A 20,527-nucleotide genomic window follows, 5' to 3' on the forward strand; every position below is an offset into this window, starting at 1 on the left:
GCATATTTCAGACTCCTTAAAGCCATCAGAAGAGTTAGAGATATGAAAAACCATTTATAATTACCTCTGTTGAGTGAAGCTGAACTGTTTATATCTCCAGTAATAAAGGAAGACTCGGACTGCTTTCGAACTGTGTCATTCCACATCCTACGAATCCGGCTCTGAAGAGGGATTGAAGCACAGCAGGCAATGAATTTTTAGCAGCTGTAGAGAGGTTTCTTTCTGCCTCACTAAGGATGGCTACTGGCATGTCTAGCTCAAGATGAGACTTGCTTCTAGCCAGCTGTAAGCAAGCAGTTGCTGTTTTGTTGTAACCTGCCTCATGCATGTCAGACCCTGCCAGACTTACTTCGTAACACAAATGCCTAGCTCAAAGAAAAAATGTAGATTTGAATTGCTTACATCTTAATTTAAAAAAAAATCAATCATGCATGAGAGAAACTCAGACCCCATGCCAGCTGCAGGTTTACCAATATAGCACCAAATAATGGAAAAATAACGCAAAGACAGAAGCACGTGTGCTTCTCATACTCAGACAACTTGTTTCTTATTTTTTGTGAAGTGTAACAGAAGACTTGATTTGTGTCTTGGTGTCCCTTAATGAACAGAAATTTTCTTTGGCTATTTTCCATCTTGGGGATTTTAGGGGGGCAAAAAAATTCCTCACAAATGAATGACTTCTGTTCCCATACTGAAAAATCTGTGATGCTTTTGCCATCTGTGGTATAGCTTCTGCTACTGGCAAAAGTGTCCTGAATATGTTGGCCTTCTGTTTTCTTCCTCAAATATGCTGTGAAGTATCTGCTTCTGTGGCATTTACATCACTGTCTCACTCCTCCCCAACTAGACCTTGCAAAAGATACCAAAAAATCAGGCAAAATGCATCCTGTGAGCAGTTCAATCCCAATTCCTGCATGAAGGTGACTGGAGAACCCAGGTGTCCCAGGGAAACTCTCCCTCACCTCATGTCTGTGACTCTGATGGACGTTTTCTCTGGCTGTGTTAAAGTGATGGTAGGTGGTATGGGGAACTGGGAAGCCTTTTTCCCATTGTGACAGACCAAGTTTTTCTTAAGTGCCAAAAATCCAGTGGTTTCTCTAATGAGATTTTAGCCATGAGAGATTTAGCAAGGCCTAATCATATGGTCACAGACTGAAAAGTCCTGGATTACTCATTAACCATGGCATAACAGCATCTCCTTATAATGCATTAGCTCTCTATAAATGGAAGTACCATGTGACATGAGGCCCATGATCTTTCACAGTAATTATTTTTCACCTGGACATTTAATTTATTCTATTTCTCTGACATGATCCATTGTAGATTAATTATTCTGTTTTCTATGTGCTTCTCAGAGAATAAAGGGATCTTTGAAGCTTTCCTCCTCATGGTCTTCTCTATTTAAAATGAGGACCCAATGTTTTCAACAACTTAGGCTGATCTCCATCTATTCTCCATCACCTGTGTGAGGTTTCTCCTGGCTACAATAGGCCTTAGGAACTTCCATCCTTTCAAGAACACACTTCTGCAGGCAAAATAAGACTCAGTTCACCCTCAAAAGGGCTTGTTCTCTTGTCCTGGGACTGGTGAGAGATGGGGACCATTGAAGTCAACCCTTCTTGGAGAGGAGGGCACCAGCACAGCAGCTAAGTTTTGTAACACCAGAGGCTTTCAAATCAGCCACCTAAATGCTGCTGGATATTTTGAGTTTTGGATGTTACTGGGGTTTGATGGCCTGCTGGAGAGAGATTCTATATTCTATTGCTTTTATTTGCTCTGCATAGCTACCAGACCTTTGAAAACACCAAAGCAGAGCTTTTGGATGACATCTTGGAAACCACTGCAAATAAATAATGATTTGCTCCAAGACATAAATTGCAAATTAGGTTTTCCTGGAAAGTTATAAGCTGTTACTCACTGCATGTATTTTATAATTTAATAGTGGAACTGTCATGTATAATTACTTCCATTACTAATACTGAATAAATTTGTGTTTGGTTTCTATTGATTAAGAAATAAGCATCTTCATTTTATATGAACTCTTCATCTATAAATCTGCATCTCTACACACAAGTTAGCTTCAAAACTGCTAAGTGTGCAAACTGCACAAAACCTGAATTTTCAGGTGAACAAAGGCAACAAATCTAGTAGCTTAGTGAGACAGTCTGACCCCAATGACTTTCCCTAAGAGGTCTATAGGCTAAGACAAATTGTGTGAGGCACAGAACAGACCAAACTACTGCATGTCAGACAGCTAGCTCTTTCACTGGGAAGTCTGCTACAAGACACTTGTAGCCTTTAAATTTTTTTACAAGAAAAACACTCAGGGCTTATAGCATCATTCTTGTACATGTTAATAGTTAATAGTGACAACCTTCATCTCATTATTAAAGGATGTACTGGAATGTAGCAAAGCTGACAAAATCTTCCCATGGAGAGCAGGCAGGACACCTCAGGTGATAACTACCAACCTGCCTCTGGAAGGCAAGTCTGCACTTTTCATTCCCAACAGAACTATTCAGAAGGTTCTTGGAGAGGCATCACATTTAATTGCCATCACATCTCATGGGAGACCACTGTGTTGAGTTCAGGTCTGGAAGTGAGGGAAATCTCTGCAGGGGCACTGGGGAGTGGCCTAGGGCAGCTCCTTTGGTGCCGAGAGGAGTTTTCCTCCCAGAATAGCTGAGAAGGGTCTTGGGACACAGACAAAATTGTGGGTTACCTGTGAGCCTGTGGAATATCTTCCAGGCGTCCTTGACCCCGAGGTTTTTCCTGAGCCGATGGAGCTGTCTGTACTTTTCCCACTACAGCAATGTGTGCGCAGGCATTTCCCATACTCCTTACGGACCTGGCCGGGGAAAGAGCAGAGGTGGTGAGCAGGCAGCTCCTCCTCCAGCCCACTGCCTTCTGATTGTCAACACAACCCCAGGTTTTTCCTCAGTGTTTCACTGACACAAAACCTGCTGCAGTGTGTGGGAAAGCAGCCTGGTACCCCTTGCAGCTGAGCTCCCGGCTGAGGATGCCACAAGAGACTGCTCCCATGCAGCAAAGCTGCTCGTGGGCACCAGCCAGCTACAGCATCCTCTGAGGCACATCACAGGAGCATGGGAGAAAGTGCAGGTACACTATTTATGACTGAAAATTAATATTGTTGTAGATTTGATATAAACTAGCATATTGGCTCATCAAGACACTAAAAGTTATTGCTTCTGGCAGGGGACTAAGAAAGAAGAATTGCAAGAGAAACATATGAAAGCTATTGATTTTTTTATTAAAAAAAAAGTTTCTTGCAGTCAAATTGAAATTTGAGGAAACAGTAGAACCAGCAGCATTAGAGATTATATTCCCAATGCTCAAGGATGGCTGGAGCCTGCTTTTCCACAGCACTGTGCAAGCAAATCATGCTTTAAATGGGCATTGTAGTCAAACCCGTGCCACATCCTTTGCTTCAGAGGAGCTACGCTGACTTGTGCCAGGACAGGATCTAACCTTCCACCAAGCTTCAGGTGTGACTTTTTATGGGCAGCAATACCCAGAAACCAGACGGGACAGGGATAAAGGTGAGCAGACTGTACTGAAGAGCCAAAAGAGGGTCATGTTTCCCATTGACACAAAAAAAAGCCCCCAAGCCATCATGCATGTCCAAAACACCAGTTGCAATTCCTTGAAGCACACGGTTAGCCGTACAGTTTTGCCAAACTCTCCATGAGCATTTCACAACTCTGTGAAGCAACTGTTTAAATAGCAAATTACAGCTTTTTCATTAGGCTCTTCCTTAAGCGCTTGAGACAAACACATACCACAAGTGCCCAATATGCTCGAGTGCCTAATCAATCCTTTGCTGAGAGAAAATAATTCAATTGCTTTAATTAGCCACCCACTGCTCGCCTCTCTGCAGTGCTTTGCCGATTTTCTAGGCCATGATAGATAGGAAAGGAAATTTTTTTTTGTCCCTTTAAATAATACCTCCCTCAGCTCTTAGGTCAGAGAGGTGCATCCAACCCACATCAAGGTACCAGCTGCATTCTCCTTCCCTCTGTGCAGCCGTAAATCAGGAACAATTCCACCGTTATCAGTGGTGATTTAAGGGTGTAAATTGGTTTAAGACAGAAAAGAGAATGGTTCTGTCATGCTGACTGAGAACCCCACGGGCAAGGAGGCTGTGGAGCAGTGCAGGGATGCTGGGCTAGGGACTGACCCTTTGCGGGGTGCATTGGAGCTGAGAGGATGTACCAGTCAGAAGAGTGCAGAAAAAAAAATTCAAACTCCTCACAGAGAAGCACCTGCAGGTTTAATAAGCAATGGTGATGCTTCCTACACTCTTATCATTTTGCCTGGAAACTTTCCTGCTGAAAGGTTTGGGATCATCAGCAGGAAGTTGCATCTAGATAAAGCTTTAAAACTTCTCAAGATGGACAAATCTGAGATGCAACAACAAGGATAAAACTCTTAACCCCAAAAGTCCTCCTTTGGGTTCAAGAACGACATTTGCACATAGCTCTGTAGATCCTTACAAAGGCATCACTTTCAGAGCTCACTTTTTATAATTTTGATTATGTTCTCATGGGTCAGATCTCCCTTGCCTGTATAGCAAAATGTGAGTAAGAGAGGGGCAAGCCTGTGGCTCTCAGATTGAGGACAGATCTCAACACAGACCTGACTTTACTCAATAGCTATTTCACCAAAAGTTACTGGTTACCCTGAGAAACTGGCACCAGTGTATCCACATAAAGTCTTCCCTACTGGTTCAGTAAACTTTTGAAACTAAAATGCAAATTATCAGCAGACATGCACAGAATTGGAGAGCTCTGTATAACAAAATTTAAGTAGAGAACAAAAAGGTTCTTAAAAATACTTATTACTGATTGTCAGAGGCTGTAAATTTGATCTACATAAACACCGAATTTTCATTCTGTTGTGTTTACTTTTTCCCCCTGGAGTTTATCTAAGTTACTCCACTGTTATCTTGCAAATGTTAATTGGGGCATACTTCATTTTCCACCAAGAAGCACTTGCTGTGCTTGCTTTGAGGAAGATTTCCAAAACACTGCATCAGACCCAAGCAATACAAAGGCTAATGAACCACTGCAGAACACAGGTCCCTCACTTCTCAAAAAAGCAGGGGAAGCAGCCCCTATTACATCCCATCAACCCACATATGCTGCCACAGAAAGGGGCAATTTCCTGCAGGGGCTGCAAATGAGGATGTAAAGCTCCACTTTGCTGTGAGCACTCAGCCACAGGAGCACTTTCTGGATGCTGGTGGATTCTCTCCCCTCTCACACTGGCATGCAAGGAAGGAGAATATGGCTGACAGAAGGGAAAGCCCTGACAGCAGGACCCTGCAAACTGACAGCTGCCTTCTCCCTTGTCTCTGACACATCTGCCAGGGCCCTGGCTGCTGAAATGCCACTGCCACAGGTCCTTGTTAGAACCTCATTCCCCAGCACCTTGCTCGTTTCCAGTCTAAATACCACCCTTATTAGGTGCACGGAGATAAATCTGTGTGATAGGAATTCAGGGCCCACAGACGATGCTACGCTATGGTTGTTAGGCAACAAAACACCTCGTTACCACCTCTCTTGCTGCTGGGAACCATCATCTTACCTTTTTCTGGAGGACACAATGGAAAATGAATATAAACATTCCCTGCAGAGAATTGAATATGGTGAAGAGATACGCCATGATGACTGTGCTTTCATTAATATACATGAGTCCGAATGCCCAGGTCAGTCCTAATAGGCAGAGTAGGGCTATTGCACCTATAACCCAGGACCTGTCAGGAGAAACAAAAAAAAAAAAAGAAAAAAAGAATGGGATTGGTTTTTCAGCTACACAAAAGACGGCATGTGTCTACAGGCAGGAAGATTTTGCCCCTGGTTTTAGCAAGAAGAAAACAGCATTTCAAAATAAATCATAGGGAGCTTTTGTCTTCAAGCTGAATGCAGTTTACAAATCTTCAAGCTTGAGGAAATACAAGGAAATGGAAGTGTTATGAGCATAGAAATTTATCATAACCAAAGCACATTTGTAACCACAATGTCTCTTTTTTAAATATGTAAAAGCAGTGTGCATGTAAATGACATGTAGATGTTATTTCTGCAAATGGAGGGAAAGAAAATAAACCAAATGAAATGACAACTCTGATTGTCACTTTTTTTAGTGTCCACTGGTTTCACAGGACTGCCAGCTGGATTAGCTTCTTTATTTACACTTAACACCAAGACACATGTATTGCTGCATTTTAGCTAGTCTCCCATATGCCTGTAAGCCAGATAAACAGCTACAGGCAGGTGGGCAAGCCTTCCCTGCTTGCCAGATCCACTCCACACAAGGATGTTCTTTGCTATGCTGCTTCACACTTCTTCCACCCTGCGACGAGGGGAAGCGTGTGTACTCGTACAGGCACTCACACACTACATTTGCTAACGTGGGAGCTGCTGCCACACTTCTGCCTGGAGAAAAGGAGGGGCAATCCTTCTTCACATGGGCTGTACAACTAAACCATCACTTGCTCCACCTCAGGAGGGCAGTGGGAGTAGAGGTGTAGTAGAGGTGTGCTCGGCCCCAAATGTTGTTCCAACAAACAGGGGGAGCAGGAGGTTTTTGCTTGCTTTCTCCCACTGACTTTCTACCTGGACAACAGAGCTGGAGACATGGGATGGCTGCTGCATCTTAGGGGTTTTGGGTGTTTCAGGAAAGCTGGAAGCCCTGCTGGGATGGCCGGTGGAGTATTCCATGTTACCCCGCTAAACAACATTTAGTCATCTCCTAAATTACCCTTTCAAAGACTGATCTTCAAACACCAGGACAAGAGAAGAAGTGTGAGAAGCAGTGTAGGAACACTGTCCTGCTCCTAGCCTAGTTTTCACATGATGTATTACCTACAACTTTAAAGGAATTGCTGCTGCACAGGGGAGGGAGTCCACTTCTAGCTGGGAAGCAAGCAGCACTTCGAATATCTGCCCTTTACCTGAAGGCTTTGGTTTTCTTCTGCCATCCTCTGTTACCATTAGGTGTAACATCATAAAAATGAATGCACTGATATCCAATATTTGCACCCCTTCCTCCCTGTTTAGCCCTTCTATATCCCAAATGAGACAAGACTGCAGTGAGCCAGCACTTCTGTTTCCTTGTCTGCCCCAAGGCCCCCTGAGGTGCTCCAGGAGGCTCACAGGGACAAAGACCTGCCTATGATTCAAAGCCCCTTCAGCCTGGGTTTGGGCATGTTTGGGCTCCCATCTGCTAAGCAGAGCATGGGGCAAGGGGGAGAAAGATGAAGCAGCAGCAATTTGGGGGCACAAAGCAGCCCTTCAGAGGTCAGACAGACAATCTCAGCTATGGAGATGCCATGGTAGCTACAGCCTTGAATCCTTTTCCTTTTAGCAGGGCTTGTCACAAACAAAAGCATACCAATGTTGTATTCAAGTCTTTTGTTGTTTTTTTTTTTTTTCCCTTTAGGTATTGGAATGAAAACACAGCATTAAGTCTTCCACTGAAGTTTATAAAATATGTATTATTTAACCACATGACCAGAAGAGCTCCCTAAGGTAACCGCTTATTAAGACAGTTCTTTAAAAATCACTATTATGGACCTAGCAGACCAGAACAGCTCCTTTGAAGCATTTCCAGTCAATCCCACTAATAAATATTTAGCGTGATGCAAATTGAAAATACACTCTTACAATTCTTCAGGAAGGTAGTCACTAGATAAAGTTTACAGCTTTAGTCACTTGGGATATTTTTTCCCCAAGATTCCACCATCAGTGAGAGCATGCTATTGTCTTAGTTGCATACCAATTAATAAAATACAAATAATTTTCTTTTTCACCAAAAAAAAAAAAAAAGAAGAAGAACAAATTAAGTGGAAACCCTCCCCCCCCCCCTTTTTTTTTTTCCAATTTCCTCTTTTCTCATCCCCAGATAAAAGCTTCCTGCATTTCTAGAGTCTTTTCAAAATTATTCCCTGGAAATCAGAAAAGTATTCTGCTTTAAAGCACAGCCCATTCTTGAATCTGATTTAAAGAGCCTTTGGCTACAGATGTGTGCAGGAATGAAACAGTTATTTAGTGAAGATATGCTACCTTCAGTGATGGAAAGGAATCTGTGGGTTAGAAGACCGCCAACAGTGCAAACTGCACACATTAACAGTGTTGTGCCTCAGAAAACAAGACCTGGTGATAAGAGGATGTGGAGATTACTGTGAAAAGCTCCATCCCGCATCCGCAGAAAAAACCAGAGCCAAGCGATGAAAGAGAATGGGAATGGTGCTGAAAGGACAAATACAAAGGACTCTTCACCAGAAGAACAAACTGAAAGTCTACTGCAAAGTTGATTTGCTTATATTTTGTACTACTGCACGTTAATTTTTTGGTTGCAGGAGAAAGAGCGTGGGTGCCCTAAGGTATATAATTTCTAGGCATTTTTGGCTTTCTTCACAGGTTTTTTTTGGGGGTTTTTTTTTGGTGCAGCTTGAGGTTTTTATCTTGCTCTTTGTACAGACTTGCTGCTGCTTTTCCATGGATTTTATCTCCTGTAGTGAAATTTTATTGCAATAAAGAGACAAAAATATTCATTTTTGATGCCTTTGAAAATCAGTGGTTTACAATTAGGGACAATTAGGAGGTATTCCAATGAGTAAGGAGCTACCAATGCACACAGATTTGCTTGCACTACTCCCATTAACTAGAAAGGGAATAATGGGGAATAGCAGCCATGCACCTTTTTGAAAATTTGCTTCTGTATTTATACTGCCATAAAGCAATCCCAGTGACAGAGCACAGGGGACCAGAGGCTGGTATTGGTAGAACAAGTCTGTACTATGCAGGATTAAATTGGGAGCTTTCACCCTGAATTTAAGTAACATCCAATTAAAGAATATAAAGCAAGTAAGGTGACAATTGGTTGGCAATACACATGCAGCACATTTACTCTGCACCTTAGCTGTATGCCTGACCATATTCCTGCACAGTTTGCTCTTCTGCCTCAAAAGCGAATGACAGAAGCTTTAATGATTTTTCAATATTGATCTGACAGCTGGTTCATGAGACCACACTGATAAATGAAATTTATCAGCCATTCAGGTCATTCTTACTTGATGAAGGGTCTGTTATCCTCATAGCTAAGAATGCATAGACATAAAGACAAGAACACCAACATTAGAAATATAATGACATAGAGAATTGAGTTTACTGCTAGTTCCCCTCCCTTCTCCCACCAGCCATCACCAAAACCAAAGGGGGACTGGCACCAGGTGTGCCTGGAACACACCAGCCAGCCTGGCTTGCTGTCCCAGGGAATTGAAACATGACTGGGAATGCTGGCTTAATGCACAGAAACAGGCTGTGTGCTGCAGCTACCCCTCCTGGCCGCCATCCCACAGCTATCAATGGACTTTGAAATATCTTCCAAATGTCATGGCTGTCACTGGAGAAGACAAGTTTTGAAACCCCAGCATAGCCACCACAGGCAGCTTTCATGTGTTCAAGTGGCAAAACTGAAGCCTGTGGGGCTGGAGCATGTTACAGGAGTATCTTGACTGCCATTTACTTTTCCAAAGTGGAACTTCCAAACTGCCACATTATGAGTCAGACTGCAGCATTCTTGAGGTAATGGGATCAGGAACTTCTAAAGCCCTGAGTGACACAACATGGACCTATTTGCTACCATTTCATGGGGCAGAGCAAAGAAAGGCCTCTGCCAGGCAAGAGTGAAAAGCAGCTCAGTGCAGTGATGAAGAAACCAAGCTGGATCACTCAGCTCCTGTCACTGTGGGGACACAAGATTAGCTGCAGCCATTTTCCATGGGGACTCTCCCTGACATTCTGACACAGGCTGTGTGCCTAACCCTGCCTGTGTGGCAGGCAAAGTGCAACAACTCCCAGGCCTCCTCTCCCCACTGGCACAGAGCTTTTGAACCTGAGATCCCTCACAGAAACCCCATGGGTGCCAGAGATGGAGGATGGCTCAGTATGTTCATCTCATTACCCCTGGCAACACAGACAGGGCCAGTCTATCCTGCTGAGACCTCCTTTGGTTAACACTGGCAACCTGCAGCTCCCCTACAATGCAATTAAATGAAATGAAGATATGACACAATCTGGACTTGTCAGCCCAGCAGCGTGGGCAGGAGCAGGGCCTGGATTTCTATTGCTGTGTTCACAAACATGCAGGTTTTATGGTAAAGACTTTATACTGAAAAGCAACCTGCACAAGATTATAAAAGTACAAAATTTGAAGGTTTTTTTTATGTTGCTGTTACTGTCCAGACCCTCACAAAGTTTTTCAGCAACCCATAATAGCATTTCTTCAAGGCAGCTGAAGGTTCCATTTTATCTTTTGTACAGACAAAATGCAAAACTGGTAAACTCGGATTCCCTTTGAGCTTGAGGCTAACACTTCAAAGCAGCTCAGGAGAAAACCACCAAAAAGACCTTAGCACTTCTTCCCCTATTTCCAACATGGATGTGTCTAGGCAAACAGGTGACTGTTTGTGAGATTTTCAAAGATGCCTAACTCCCAGTTTAATTCTCTAGACACAAGGGCCATAGAATTTAGTGTCTTGTAGCTCTCATGAAATACAATCCTTTTCATTTTACCAGCTCAAGTGTTGTAAGAAGCTTAACTGTTATGTTAGCAACAATTTCTGACAAAAATTACTTCAGAATGTTTTAGTTTTTTACCTCTGGTGAAGTCTGTGAAACCTATCAATGCTGCAGTAATACTGTGTCATTATCTGCAATACGTAAAACCCATCACTTAGACAAGAGAAAAGCCTTGGAAGAGCCTCAGTTCCCAGAAAAATGGAGGTGCTGACTGGAAAACTGAGATTATATTCACTAGTAGTAAAGGCAAGTAATTGCTGAAGCAGAAACTGTTGGAAAATTTAGCCTAGCACAGCCTGAGATGCTGCATCTGAAGCGCTATCTCCAGATTTGGTTAAATCTATCCAATAGCTGGCAGTAAGGGATATAGCCCACTGCATTTAAATTATGTGACTCTGCTCCCCCCACAGATAATGTCAGACTAGTACCCCCAAAGAGGAATTCATCCCTTAAAAGAACAAGTATTTAAGGTAGGCAGGGCTTCACCATTCCCTGCAGAAATGCATTTCTCTACAGACTGCAGAGGAAACCTGAATGATGGCTTAGGTGGAGGCTTCACTTTCAAATACCTGAAGGTAAAAAGCTGATCTTTAGTGGCTGCATTATTCATTGAACCTGTGAAATCTTACCTCACCTCCCCTGTGTTTCTTTGCAGCCCAGATGATGGATAGTGGATGGTCTACCAAGCTGTATAAATACCTAATTCATTTTCTAATCTTAAAAAAGCCCTGACTTTACCTTGGGGCAAAGACTTCTTAAGGTTAATTACACATCATGTAAAACTCTTTCAAAATCTTATTTAAGTTAGATGTCTTTCAATTTCCCAGAGTACCTTCTCCTTCACTGATGAAAAAGGATTGTTCACATTACCTTCTACATTCCTATATTTGGTCTACATTTCCGGACCAGTACTTTTTAAAAAAAGTTGTTAAAATTAGCTACTTATATCCTTGTTTAGATGCTTAAGGAATTTCAAAATCAATTCATCTTAAGCTCAGGAACCCCTTTTACACTACCTATCCTTTTAAAATCCCAAGAAATATCTTTTTGTCACCAGAAGACTGAATTGCTGGGATACACGTGGACAGCCCAAAACAGTCACAGACAATCTGCAACTTGTATTACATGAAGCAAATTACTTTCATGTACCTGGATTACCAATATCATAAAATGTTAAAGCTTTCACTTTTTCTGCAGCAGGAAGAGTAAGTCAAGAATTTACCTTCATATGAAGATTGGCTCTAACATGCTGCTGAACAGAGAAAGTCTGTTTTCAGAAAGCAGCTATTGAGCTCTCATTTAAAAAGAATAATGGCTGGTCTTCTTATGCTTTAAAGAGCTTTTTTTTTTGTTTGTTTGTTTTTTAATGTAACAAACTGAAGTTTTGAGCCATATTTAGAGTAAACCTAGGCCTTTAATAAGACCCTACATAACTAATTGACTTTACATATTATAATTTTGTACAACCCTTTACAGTTTAACTTTACTTAACTTGAATTTATCACTCTTTTGACAATTCCAAGTATTTCCCTATGTCTGTGATAGTAGGAAAAGGCTCAGTAAGCACATGGACTGATGCCTTGGGCCCCAAAATAACTGTTTGGATAGGAAGGAAAAACACCAAAGTGAGTATACAGGACCTTTAGTAGCTGTTAGGGGTGATGAAACCCAAATAAACACAGATGGATGATGTGCCCCCACAAAAGCATTCAGAAAGACCCGTGGAATTAATTTTAACATGGTGCAAATAAAGCAGAGAGGCAGATGTTTCCTCCAGGCAAGCAGGAGGGAAACACAAAATAAAGTGTGCTATTGTGTCTCCCCACTGCCTGCCAATATGAAGTAGTAGGGATGCTTTACTTTCTTTTTCTTTTCTTCTTTTTTTTTTTTTTTTTTTTAATTTCAAGGATTAGAAAAGATTGATTTATTGAAGGAGCTGGAAAGTCCAGCACTCCCCTCATAAAGCAAACGGGTTCATCGTTAATTAGTGAGGGAGCATCTTCATGGCAAGAAAAATCAATAGCAAGCAATAAAAGAGTGCTTAAAGGATTTTGCCTTTGCATTTTGTGACAAAGCTACCACCTTGATGGCATGAAGCCAAATGACTTCCTAATCTCCTTCCTTAGGCTGCTGGTGTTCATCACACAGCCTTCCAAGTCATCATTTACCAGTCCCATCTTCTGGCTCCCACACTGTCTCTGACAGTAGGTAGCCAGTCCCCTCAAGACATCTGTATCCATCTCAGGGGTCAGTGAGTCTGCCACAGCTTCATTTGCAGGAGAAACTCCTGCCTTTACATGCCTTGAAGACCTGGCAAAAGGGTAATTTTATATATATTGAAAGCCATAGCCGCTTTTGATTTCCATCAGTAGATCTGCAAATGTAATCACACAAATGAGGCCAAACCTTCCTTGGCTCTGTGTGATGCCTAAGCCTATGATTTGGGGCAACCAGTGGCTAGACTTTTCTGCCACAGGCAAAGCATCATCCCTTTCTTCTCAACTCACCCAGGGAAGTCATGTCCTGCTTTCTCAGACTTGTCCTTAATTATTGCAATTGGAAAGAGCAATTCTGTTAAGTTCATCTCATTTTCTGTAAGTAATTAATTACCCTCAGAATTGCTTACCCTGTTTATTTCCTTCCTCCTCACTTTGCAAAGGCATGGCACAATTATTCAAGCCACACTGATGTGTAACCACATATCTAATTGTTTCCACACTATATGGATTCAGCAAAGCCTTTAGACACATTTGTATTATCCAAATAGCACCAGCAGGGCTTGCTGACAAAGTGCTTAAAATGCATGGCCTTTTAAAACAATAATCATGATTTATGGGTTCACAGAAAGATTGTAGGTATTAAATATCTTCCAGGACACTCTCTCAAATCAATAACCACTGATTGATTTTTTTTTTTTAGATTCAGAAAGGACAACACCTGTCACTGAGAAGATTAGTGCTATACAATCACCATTCAACATTAACACAACCATCACAAAAGCACAGGTAAACAACCAAACCCCCAAACCAAAACAATCAGATATCAACCAAACCCTCCTGTGAAAAACTCAAACAGCAGCAGATTGCAACAAATGAAATCAGATGCTGCCATCAACATCTCTGTGGGAAAAAGGCACGCAGACAAAAGTGCAGTCTCAGATGTTTTTCCAGCACTAGCAGGGTTTCTGCCTCTGAGGTGCTCATAAACTCGGCCCTTGGGCAAAATATAAATGTGCCATACCTTTTCTTGGTAGGAAGCTTGTACATAATTTGTTCTGTGCCAACTCCCAGTGGTTTTTCTGGGTTTGCTTTCTGCTGCCTGCTCAAGTTTGCTCATGCAGAGATGCAGATGAAGGTTACATTGGAGCAGCACTGAGTTACCAGGAGACTAAAAGGCAGGGTGCTCTCTTACATAGGATCCAGGGAGATGTGAGACAACTCTTGGCTTCTTCAGCCTGATAAAGAGGAGGCTGAGGGGAGACCTCACAACTGCAGCTGCAGCTTTTTCATGGGGGGGAAGAGGAGAAGCAGACACTGATCTCTTCTCTGTGGTGACCAGTGACAGGACCAAGGGAATGGCCAGAAATTGTGTCAGGGGAGGTTTAGATTGGATATCAGAAAAAGGTTCTTCATCCATAGGGGGTTTGGGCACTGGAACAGGCTCCCCAAGGAAAGTGGTCACAACACCAAGCCTGACAGAGCTCAAGAAGCCTTTAGAAAATGCCTTTTGAGTGTTCTCCTGTGTAGAATCAGAAGCTAGACTTCAATGATCCTCAAGATACTCTATCAATCTATGATTCATTGACCATCAGGCTGTGAAGACATGGTGCTCACTCTAAAGACCATATGAAACACAGAGATCATGGCCTGAACTCTGGGACAATGAAAATGAGGGAAGACGTTTCCAATGCCCAGTTCAGTACTCCATGGCTGATATCTAAACTTTGCAGGGGGGGAGGTTTTACAAAGGAGGAAAAAGCTATTCCTCATCTTCCAAAGTGTCCAAATAATTGGTTATCCTTGCAAAACACTCCTCTTAAGATTTTTGGTGACAGAGAATGTGCTGTCTGCATGTCCCAAGCACTCTAAGCACACTTGCTTCTCATCCAAGCTTATGCAGACCAAACATTGCCTTGGGAGTCCTCTTGGTTCCCTAGGATCAGATTATCCTCTCCATGGATGATTCCTTTCCAGAAACCATCCCTGGACCTGCTGTGCTCTGAGCCTGCAGTCCCCAAAAGTCAGAGGAGTCCAAAAATGCTGCATATAACACAGCCGGCTGGGAAGGAGAGATTTTTCAGTGTCCTCTTCCTGAACAGCCCACTCAGTTAATCTTTCTATTTTTTTAGTAGGGCTGTATGAAAATCTTTTTAAAGTTTATTTAAAAATAAACAGTGCCTCTGTACAGGCACTGTTATTTTATTTAAGTTATAGGTGATGTCCAGTCAGGACATGGGTGCATGAAAACTTCCTCTGCACACCTGCTGCTCCTAATAGGGAGTGCTCATGTTGCCAGACTCTCAGCCCTTACTCCACGAATCTGAGAACTCTGAAGATAAAGGAATGGACCTTTTGCACCTAGATGCTGTGCTGGGCAAGCTCCCAAGAACTGGGCCCTCTCATTGTACTGTGTCCTCCCTCTGCCCTCCCAAGCAACCACAAACCCAGAGGTAATGAAGGATTGAAGTGTTACTGTTCTGCAAGTCCAGTCCTCTGGGTGAATATAATGCAATATTCAGTTCCAGACCCTTTGTCATCACAAACTATTTCCAAGTTGGAGCATTTTATGATTAAACAAGGAAGATCTGGAAACCAATAGAGGATCTTAAATCTCCATAGAAAAAGCTGGAATAATCCTTATTGTCTCCTACTTTGTTTTGTTTCTAAAATGGCTAGAACAAAGCACAAATTAATCTTCTATTAGTAAAAGCTTACCTGCTACAAATTATTGTTCTTCATTGGTAATGTAAGCTCTTCATATCAAAGGAGGAAAAAAAAAAAATCTTGCATTTTCAAAAGTCTAACTCATTCCCCACTGCACCAAACCCAGGATGTTTACTTTTTTCTGCATTTCAATCAGCTGAGTAAATAAAACTAGACTGGTAAACCTCTGTTCCTGCCAGCACAATACCGCTGTGTTGAATCAAGGATTTAATTTAAACATTTCTGCAGATGATTTTTGGAAGTTCTATTTAACCTTTGTTTTCAATTCTCTACCTAACTCAGGATTTTTTTATGGCTTAAGCAAACCCACAGGACTGAAACAACAAGCTAATCTGGAGGCTGGGATTAGTCATGTCTCTTTAAATAAAGTACATATGTTGAAGCACGAAAAAGAGCAGATAATCACTTACACCCATACAACATATGGGGAGAGCGGGCTATGGCAACAGTTTTAAAAGAGGCATCTCTTCAAAAGGGGCTTCTCAGTTTTGTGCCTGGTGCTCCCCATCCTTCACCTCCCACAACCTGGGCCAGACTCCCTGAAAGAGCCCAGACTGAGCTTTGCAAGGTTTTATATAGTAATAATCAAGGTTAAATCTTTACATTTGGCTCCCACTTTTGGCTGTTAAGTTGTGCATTCTGAGATTTATTTCTTGCAAGCCTTTGAGCAAGAGACTTCTATGGAAAAATACTACAAAGTAGAGGAGTACGGTGTGAGTTTTGTTTCCACTCAGAAACTTGAGAGAACATATACAATTTTGCTTAGTCTTTAATTCAGGGCTGTGTGCCTTTAGCCGTGGCCATTTGAAACTTCCATGGCAGCCAGCAAGCTGAGGAGGGCTCGTTTTGGTCATTTGAGGTTTGATTTCTGACGGCTGCAATGCAGGACATTTCTGCTTTGTCCCTATTAATGGGATTTGAGCATGTGCTCTTGTGAATGTGGTCACAATGCCTAAAAACAGTATCTCCTGTGCTCAGAATAAATACATGTTTTTCTACGGAATTCCATGTTTTTCTTCTTCAATTTCATTTCATTTTTAATCTTCCATTGTGGAAGATGGGATGGGAGCAGGTTTCCACAAGAGGAAGAAAACTGCAGCACAACTACAGTGATTAATGCCAGGATTAAACTATCTCAAGGTCCCTAATTAATATAGTGCCTCTTTTGCAACAAAAGGTGCTCCTAGCTAAGACCCTGGGCCTCCCTGTCTGAAGGAAAGAAAATTAAATTTCCAGGATAACTTTCAGGTGAGTTTCTACTGCACTAAATGAGTTTTTCCAACAAACCCAGGACTACAGCCTCACACACTCCTCTTTGAAGGGGTCCTCACATGTTGTGCTTTCTAAAGAGCATGCAGGTGGTCTATGGCACAACCCAAGCTAGGCCTTGACTGAGACAGTAACACATAAAATGGGACAGAAAGGGAAACAAACTGGCAAAGCCCTTTGCCTCTTGCCTTCTTTCTCGTGGGTCTGCAACTGCTCTTGGCAGCTACAGCTGATGTGCTGCTCTTCCAAAGTAAACAAAATAAAATCTAGTTGCCACATACTACAGCATAGAAGAATGTCAGGAAGTCTGCTCTGGCCTGGGGAAACACTAACAGACTCAGCCACAGCCAGGCAGCACCAGGGAGAGAAGGGATGGATGCCTGTGGGAACTTCAAAGGAAAGGTCCTGTCTGTAAGGAAGAGAACATGATGGCTTCTGGTCTCTGCTGAGAAAGAACCTCTTCCTTCCAGCCATTTGGAAAAGTCCACTGTAACTTCAGGTGCAGCAGCTGCTTGGCCCCCATTGATGAACCCTCTTAATTTTCTTGTAGGACCTGAATTTTGTTAGCTGAATGACTTCTCTCCCCTCCCAATTTTCCAGCAGTTTTCCATGTCATTAACACAATGAGAGCTTGCAGCAAAGACAAGAGCTCAGATTTCACTAGATACCCTCAAGAGTGCATCTGGATTACCATCAGTGTAGCTTTTCATTTTTTCCCTTCACTATAACCAGGATGATTTGAATGAGCAGTATTTAAATAGCTGCAGAACAAGCACTGCACTGCCATGCATTGCAAAGGCTTTGCCTGAAACCCTGTTTTGCACAGAGAATGGTGGTTAAGCATCTGGAAATGGGGATGGTTTGTTGTGCTGCGGCATCTGGCGTGGGGTGGATGGAAACCTGGTGTGCAAGCTGCTACAGTGCACACCTGACCACCTGGAAAGGAGCTGATGGATGGATAATGGAAGAGCTGTGCTGGACTATTTAAATATAATGTACTTTCTGTTGTCACATAAGGCTTCCCACAGGAACGTGAATACGAAAAAGATTCAGTGTAGTCTTGTCTGTGACAATCTGAGACATTTTGCACATCCAGCATCTTCCCAGCACAATGGAAAAGCACGAAGGAGAGCCTCTGAGCCGCTCGGCTCCAGAAATCACTCCACACAGCAGCAACCTCCAGTGAAACAGCCTCACAGCTGCTCCAAAGAATTCCAGCTGCTAACACATCCTCATGAGGAACCATCTGCTAGCAAGAGTGCATCAATACTGCGCTGATATGCCTACAGCCTCCACCTCACAGGCTACAGGTGCAAGCAGCACAGCAGGCCTTCGCCATCCAAAAAAGTTTACGTAGTCCCTGGCTTGAAAGATGAGCCTTCCCTGCAAGCTTGCAAAGGCTGGGGGAATCAATCTTCCAAAACAGCATCTTCCTGGGTACATTTGTTGATAGTAAATTAGTTTGTGCTCAAGAGCCTTTTTGTGCACCCTCTGCATCCCACTTTTAGCCTCAGATAGGCCAGGAGTGAGGTATGTGTGACTTGGGCAGAGCTGCCAAGGACTAAACAATGCTCCTCTCCGTCTCTGCTCACCTGTGTTTGCCAACAAGCCACACACAGATGAAAGAGCAATGGCCACAGTGGACTTCAAGCACCCAGAAAAAGCCACAGTAAAAGGCTGGGAAGGAAAATCCCCTCCCAGTGTGTGTTTGGGGAGGCATGGTGAGAAGCTACACACACCACCCCAGAGGCAGATTTTTGGGGTCACTTCATACTAAAGAGATTTTTAAAGGGCAGAAGAGATCCCCATTCTGGATGAATCCTTAAAAATTCTGTGTAAATATACTGAAGACGACATCAAGCAGAACTTCCTCATACGGGCCTAGGTAAAAGCATGCTACTTTTGGGGATGGTACCTCTCATGAAATGGAGACCAGTATCTTCCTGCAATCAGTGGCAGGCACAGAAAGCTCTTGCAGCTCTGAACAACATATCCCACATACACAGGCTCACATCTTTTCCTGGCTACATGCCTCAAAAGCAGGACTAGAGCATGAATCTTGCTGTCTCAGTGGGCACAACCCACTGAACTGGCTCAGTACCAACCTGTCATATAGGGAGGATGCCACTGGCACAGGGTGAAGGACCCACATATGTGGCCACCCTACTTCTCTCCTGAAATGCTGGGCTAAGCCAGAAAAATTAACAAGGACAAAAATAAACCAGCTCTGTACTCATCAAATCTCTTGCTGGGTAACCCCTAGGTAACCAGTGCCCCACCGCAGGAATGTCACAATCTCCCACGCTGGTACAATAATCCAGGGACTGTTCCTGAAGGTTAGGGAAGTTTATTTTTACAACTTTGCACAGTGCCTACAAATCTATCAGCCACACAACATCTGGTTCAGGCACTGCCCTTTGAAAGGTTTTTCTGTTGGTGCAGTAATTAAAGGTATCCCAGGTGACACCTGATCCCTTATCAAGTTCATTAATTTAAGTGGAGTTATTTGGCTCTCTATTTTCTATACTTCATAATGTATTTCTAACCTTTAAAGTGACATAGGCAAGGACCAGATTGCAGGGGCGCTTATTAACAGCCTATTAAAATATTTTATGGCCTTTATTTTTACATTGCCATTGGGAATCAAGTATTTTGCTGTTGTTAAACAGGCTCAGGATTTATGTTGCGAGAGCTTCACCACAGCCTAACACAGAGTAATGCTAGGAAATGAGCTGGGAGAACAAGCTCTCATTCAGCTCTCCATGTGCTGTAAAGCTGTCATATGCAGATGGCAGCAAGGGGCCCTCCAATGCAGGCCCTTGGTTTGGTTTGTTTTATTAAATATAAACTGATACAACGAGACACAAGGCTCTGGGACCTGGGTGCCTTTTCACTAACCCTGTAGACCCATGGAGGGTTGCTCAGATAGGATCTTTGTGGTCCCCTGTGAAATAAATATTCTGTGGCTTTTTATTCCAGAGCTGCTGTAACACATCCATGTTTTGCAACTGACTTAGAGCCAATGACTTTGCAGGAATTCCATGATCTTACCTCCAACAAGACTATGATTGTATCTAGAGGACAACTATGATCTTACTGAAAAATTTCTCAAGATTGCAAGCCCCTTCCTCCCTAGGAAACCCCCCTCCAAAGGGAATTCCCCTCTCTGTTACAAATCTGTACTTCCTCCTAACTCAAGCACACCCAACACTAAGACAACACATGTCTTGAATTTAGAGAGTTAATGATGTCCTGCTTAGGTATTCAGAAATTACAATCAAGTCTGTTCTGAAATGCCTGGTTTGATAAACTTCCTGGGGTGAGCCTGGGGTCTTCCCGAGTTTATATTATGTTGCTCTTATTTTCTCAAGCATAAAAAGTAATTTGTAATGAAGCAATGCATTTGGAAGAGTATCAGCAACATACTTAAAAAGTATTTTAATTGCTTGTGTTTTCAAAACGTTTTAATGAAGTCAAATCAGGAATAGACACTCATCTGCCAAAGAGCCTATAAAATATTTTACAATGACATTATAATTGATGCAACTGGTTGTATAAATTCCTGGCATTTTAAACAAAGATACCAGAGATTAGCTCAAGAAGATTATTCAGTAGGCATTTATTATTTCTGCTTTAATTATAAGGGTTTTGTTGTTTTTCTTCTTCCCAGTTTTTAATTTAAATGTCATACTGTAAGATGATTTTGTGTGG

The 20,527-nt window shown here is 42.5% G+C and overlaps 1 protein-coding gene across 16 annotated transcripts in view; it reads right to left on the reverse strand.

Annotated features, from left to right (window-relative positions):
• ADGRL3 (adhesion G protein-coupled receptor L3) overlaps positions 1-20,527 on the reverse strand; it is a 493,129-nt gene that overhangs the window by 33,687 nt on the left and 438,915 nt on the right. For 11 of the 16 annotated variants that reach the window (XM_058025189.1, XM_058025176.1, XM_058025175.1 and 8 more), the window contains 4 exons: positions 9,095-9,121; positions 5,608-5,776; positions 2,723-2,848; positions 65-161 (listed from right to left, as the gene is read on the reverse strand). In XM_058025189.1, coding sequence (XP_057881172.1) covers positions 65-161; positions 2,723-2,848; positions 5,608-5,776; positions 9,095-9,121 — 419 coding nt within the window. The remainder of the gene's footprint in view (positions 1-64; positions 162-2,722; positions 2,849-5,607; positions 5,777-9,094; positions 9,122-20,527) is intronic. The other 5 variants (XM_058025182.1, XM_058025181.1, XM_058025177.1 and 2 more) reach the window with 1 other exon arrangement.

This window comes from Melospiza georgiana, chromosome 5 (genome assembly GCF_028018845.1).
Source record: "Melospiza georgiana isolate bMelGeo1 chromosome 5, bMelGeo1.pri, whole genome shotgun sequence".
Classification (NCBI taxonomy): domain Eukaryota; kingdom Metazoa; phylum Chordata; class Aves; order Passeriformes; family Passerellidae; genus Melospiza; species Melospiza georgiana.